General features: G+C 51.0%; 1 protein-coding gene and 1 long non-coding RNA gene across 2 annotated transcripts in view; both read right to left on the reverse strand.

Annotated features, from left to right (window-relative positions):
- The window catches only part of Rasgef1a (RasGEF domain family, member 1A), a 28311-nt gene extending 27986 nt beyond the window's left edge, over positions 1-325 (reverse strand). Inside the window, exon 1 of the mRNA XM_013508392.1 lies at positions 170-325. Coding sequence (XP_013363846.1) covers positions 170-193 — 24 coding nt within the window. The 5' untranslated portion in view covers positions 194-325. The remainder of the gene's footprint in view (positions 1-169) is intronic.
- A 1018-nt stretch (positions 326-1343) lies between these two features.
- Positions 1344-4094, reverse strand: LOC102007371. Its single transcript, XR_264889.2, has 2 exons — positions 3122-4094; positions 1344-1610 (listed from the first exon to the last, which is right to left on the reverse strand). It is a non-coding gene; the product is annotated as an uncharacterized LOC102007371 (long non-coding RNA).
- Between the last annotated feature and the right edge of the window lie 1126 nt (positions 4095-5220).

A 5220-nucleotide genomic window follows, 5' to 3' on the forward strand; every position in this document is an offset into this window, starting at 1 on the left:
GCGGGGCGCGGAGCTCGGGGTGCGGGGCACGGGGAGTGGGAGGCCGAGGCAGGAACAGCCTAGATGCGGAGGCGCCGCGCCCCCGCACCCCACGCCGGGTCCCCTGCGCCACCGTGGCGCGCCGAGGGCGGGGTCCCCGCACCCCTGCACAGACTGGGTCCAAAGTCACCTTGAGGGCGCCCGTGGCCCGCATCTGCCCGCACCCTGCTGGGGGACCTGAGCCTCTGCGGAGGGCGCCTGAGCAGAGTGGACGCCCGCGTGGGGGCAGGTGCGGGGGCCTGGGTGGAAAATGGGGAGCTCCTAGCACCGCGGAGAGGCCAGGCCTCCCAAGCATTCACCAGGGCCTGCTGTGCGCCAGGTGCAGGGCTGACAGGGGATGCAGCTGTGCGCCCTGCCCCGCTGCAGCTTTACTGGAAGACGCAGCCAACTGACAAGGAAGCAGGCACCCGAGGAAAGCAGCAGGAAGAAGGCCCAGGGGTGCATCGTGGGCTGCAGTGTTTGGGACCTTGGGAAGCCCTTGCTGTCAAGGGGACATCTTGACACAAGAGAGTCCGGAGCGCTGAAGAACCAGCGCTTGGGGCTCTGGGTGCTGCAGGTTTAAAGGCCCTGGGGTGAGGCACAGAGAGGAGTCAGGGGGACAGGGCGGTACAGGAGGTGACAGGCCAGGCACTGTTCAGAGCAGCTGTGCAGTGGGGCAGAGAGTAATGTTATGGTCTGACTTTTCTTTTTATGAAAATATTTTATTATAGGAAATCTCAAACATTTACATGAAGAGCCCAGGGCTGGGAGTGTGGGTCAGTGGTACAGCAACTGCCAAGCGTACACGAGGCCTACGGCCGCAGACAACAACGCAGATGATGATGATGGTGATGATGGTGATGATGACGGGGCCACAGGGATACAAAGCTCCCCCAGCTTCAGCAGCATCAGGGATCCCCAGCGCTGCCTCAGCAATATGCGCCCACCCTGCCCTCCTCACTGGCGGCTTTGTTCATTTAGATGAACATTAAGCATTTTGGAAGTACAGCATGCAGACTCATGGGCTTCCTCAAGAGCTGCACCCTCTGTGGGAATGGAGCATGGCCATGGGAAAGGCCCAACATAGATTCCTTTTCTCTGCTAGATTAGGGGCATTGTCTGCCCAGTTCTTCTCAGGTCACTGTTGCCAACCGAGTTTTTCAGACTTCATTCTGTCTGAGTTTTCAGACTCCCAGGTGAGGTGTTCAAAGCACCCCATGTTACGCAGGTATTTGTAAGATCTGCAGTGACTGCTTTCCTTCTGCTACTGGCCAGCTTTGTGTTTTTTGCTCTTTCTTCATCAGTCTTGCTAGGGTTTTGTCAACCTTATTTTCATTCTTTTTTTTTTTTTTTTGAGACAGGGTCTCACTCCTTTTCCTTCTTCCTGGTGAAGCTGGAAGGTTGGCTCAGTGGTTTTTAGTCTAATTTCCTACTCTCTGCATTTAGAGCTATAAAAATTCACCTTTTTGCACACTGCTTTACTCCCTCACAAGTTTCAAATTTCTTTTTTAATTTTTCTTTAGCTCAAGATTTCTATGCATGAAGGTCATCCAAGGCCGTGAGCTACATTCCCAGAATTTTTTCAGTCAGTCCTGGGGATTGAACACAGGGTGTTAACAATGAGGTACAGCCCTAGTCCTTTAAATTTTTTTTTTTTTAATTTTGGACAGGGTCTCACTAAGTTGCTGAGTTGCCCAGGTTGGGCTCAAACTTGTAACCCTCCTGCCTCAGCTTCCCAGATCGCTAGAATGACAGGTGTACAGGACCATAGCTGGCTCTGAAAAAAAGTATCTTAAAATCTCCACTATGGTCCCACACTGGAAACAGCCAGGAAGTCCTTCAGTAGGTGATTGAATAAACAAATGGTGGTACCCATACAATGGACTATGCTTAGCAGGAAAAAGGAATCAAACACAGTCACTTGAGTGATTCTCAGATACATTATATTCAGTAGGAGAAGCCAAACGTGAAAGGTCCATACTGAATGATTCCATTTAATGACATTGCAGTGAGTGCAAAATGACAGACATGGACGTGGGTCAAGTTGGGGGAGAGGGGTGACTGTGGCATGGGGAAGACCTTAGGGGTGCTGATAGTGCCTGTGCCTTTGTCAAGATTTAAAATGGCCACTTATCAAGAGTGAATGTGGGCCGGGGATATAGCTCAGCTGCGTGGCAACTGCCTGGCAAGCGCAAGGTCCTCAGTTTGACTCCTGGTTTTAAAAAAAAAAAATAAAGAGTGAATTTGACTGTATGTAAATTCTAAGGTAATTCTAATTTCCCATATAAACGGGAGCCAGTGTGACCATGACTTCTGGGATCTCCCCTCTTTTTTGCTACTCTGTTATTGTCTGAGGATTCTGCAGATCACCGGTGCCTGGAATACATGGCTGGGTATGGTCTGGATGCAGCCTAAGTGTCCCTGTGCCTGAGGCTTGGTTCCCGGAGCAGGACAGGAAAGGAGGAGCCTGGTGGAAGTGCAGTTCTCCCAGGGCCTCACAGTTCTCTCGAGGGAGTGTTATTAAAAAGCACCTCCTCAGGGGGCTGGGGATTTAGCTCAGTGGCACAGCACCTGCCTGGCAAGCTCAAGGTCGTGAGTTCGATTCCTGGTACCGGAAAAACCAAAAAAAAAATGCCCAAAAAAAAAAAAAAAAAAAAGCATCTCCTCTTCAGCTCCCCAGCCCCTCATCTGGGCCCAGGCATGGCCAGAGACCTCTCTGCAGAAAGTGTCCTCCTGCAGTGCACCAAGGACTTCTGTGGGCTTGGGTGGGGCCCAGCATGGCATCACTGCAACTGCCCTGGCTGGGACCAGAGATGTCCCCAAAGGCTCAGGGCTTTGAGGCCAAATGCTGAGGGCCTTTGGGGAGGTGGCTGGGTCGTAAGCTGACCATGCCAGCAATCAGGGTACTGAATCCACAGAGGAGGCCATGTCTGGTGGCACTATTGGCAGGTGACAGAATGGGGTGGGGCCTGGTGGGAGGGAGTGGGTCATGGGGTATGACCTTGGGCTGTGACCTTGGGGATACAGCTGCCCGTTCCTTCTCCCTCCTTCTGCCCCTCTCTCCCCCTTTCCTGTCCCCTTCCTGGCCACCACGATGTCCTACCTTACCACAGGCCACAGCAATGACCCCAGCTGATGATGGACAGGAGCCAAAGTGACCCTCTCCTCCTTGTAGGTGACCTTCACAGGGCTTCCTCACAGCACAGGGAGCTGAGCAGCACAGCCACCATCTTGGTAGTAACTGCTACTTTGCCCTCAGGTGACCCTGGCACACCTTCCAGACCTTAGGCCAGAGGAGGTGGTAAAGACAGCCCCGAGGGCCTGCAGTCACAGCACCAACTGTGGGGGGCACCCTGCTGCCACATCCCATCTTTCCCGGCCAGTGCAGCTGTCCTCCTGTCCTTCTGTTTCTTGATCCTCCTGCCTTGCTGCCACCAGGGACACAAATCTGTCCTCAGTCCCCAGTGAATCTTCAGATGTTCCAGTTTCCTTCAGAAAGATTAAAAACTTCAGAAGGGAGGGAAACTATGTGTAGGTAAAAGACTTAACTCACTCCGCTCCTCTTGAAGATATGGAAGAACCCTAGCTACGGGTGTGGAAGGGGTCATGCGGCTTCCCTGAGCACAGCCATCCTGGAAGCAAGGACAGCTCTCGCCCCGCCTTTCCCATCAAGATTCTTCTGCCACCAAGTGCAGCTAGGACACAAGAGACCCTGCTGCAGCACTGTCTCATAGCACTGCCATTGGCCTCCATCCAGAGAGCAAGGCATAGGCATCACAGCTGCAATGACTGTATGTTTTGCTCCCTGTGACACATGATCTTCAGTTCCAACATGGGACTCTCTGTATGGTCAGGTTTCCCATCACTAGGGCAAAATACCTGACACCCACTTCACACCCAGCTCAGTGTGAAGACCGTAAGTTCAATCCCCAGCATCAAAAGGAAGAGTAAGGGTGGGATATCTGAAACAAAAGGCTGGGGATGTCACTCAAAGCTCCCTGGGTTCACGCTCCAGTACCGGATGGGGATAACTTGCAGGGAAGAGGTAAAGCTGAGTGTGGTAGTACATGTCTGTAATCCTAACATTCAGGAGGCTGAGGCAGGAGGATCACCACAAGTTCCAGCCCTGCCTAGCTTACATAGTGAGTGTTATGGTTTATGTCTGGATGTCCCCTCAAAGCTTCATGTGGTCATGAGGGGCAGGCTGTGCAAAGGTGGCTGAATCTAGAGTTTGTGACTGATTCATGGTCCAGTACTGGGGTTAAGGGTGTAAGTGCTACACCTGCCCTAGGGAGAGTGACCTACATACAAAATAAGGGACAGAAAGAGGTTGTCCCTCTTGCTCTTGCTTGCTTTTGCTGTCTTCTACCACTATGAACTGTTACTCTCTGCCATGTGCCACCCTGCCTTGGACTGATTATGGACTGAAACCTGTACAAACTGTGAACTGAATAAATCTTTCCTCCTTTAACTTTGGGTGTTGGATGTTTTGTCTCAGCATCAAGAGAAAAGTAACTAAGACAGAATTTGATACCAAGAGTGGGATTGTAGCTGTGACATGACTTGACCATGTGGCTCAAGAACCTTTGGAACTGGATTATTGAAAGGAGAAAAGTTAGGAAAGGTTCAGAGATGCCACCTGAAAAAGCTGGAACAACTTAGGTTATACTGTGTGGGAGATTCTGGTTAGGGCTCAGATCAGAAGGTTGGTAGAAATCCTGGCAGTTAGGACTGGCAATCCAGGGCAGGCACAGTGGTGCATGCCTATAATCCCAGCACTCGGGAGACTGAGGCAAGAGGATTGCTGTGAGTTTGAGACCATCCTGGGCTACAAAATGAGTTGAAGGCCAGCCTGAACTGCATAGTGAAACCCTGTCTCAAAAAGGGGAAAAAAAAAATTCCAACCCATTTGGGAACACTCCTGTCTCTCAGGAGCTATTTCTAGCCCCCATTCCCCCATTCCTATTCTCTATTCCTTTTCTCCAATAAATTTTCCTACTCTTAAAAGTAAAAACAGATCGATGATGACACCCAAAAAAAATTCCTTAGAAAAGATGAACAAAATGAGTGAAAGCTCTAAAAAAAAAAAAAAAGAAAAAAACAGTATCAAGAGGTTTCTGTTGGGAAAGACTACAGTGGCTCTTGGACTCCAGACAATGTGTGTTATGGCTTGGCCGAAAGTTTGTGTGCATTTTCCTCATG

Source organism: Chinchilla lanigera, unplaced genomic scaffold (assembly GCF_000276665.1).
Source record: "Chinchilla lanigera isolate Chin_1 unplaced genomic scaffold, ChiLan1.0 scaffold00145, whole genome shotgun sequence".
Taxonomy (NCBI): domain Eukaryota; kingdom Metazoa; phylum Chordata; class Mammalia; order Rodentia; family Chinchillidae; genus Chinchilla; species Chinchilla lanigera.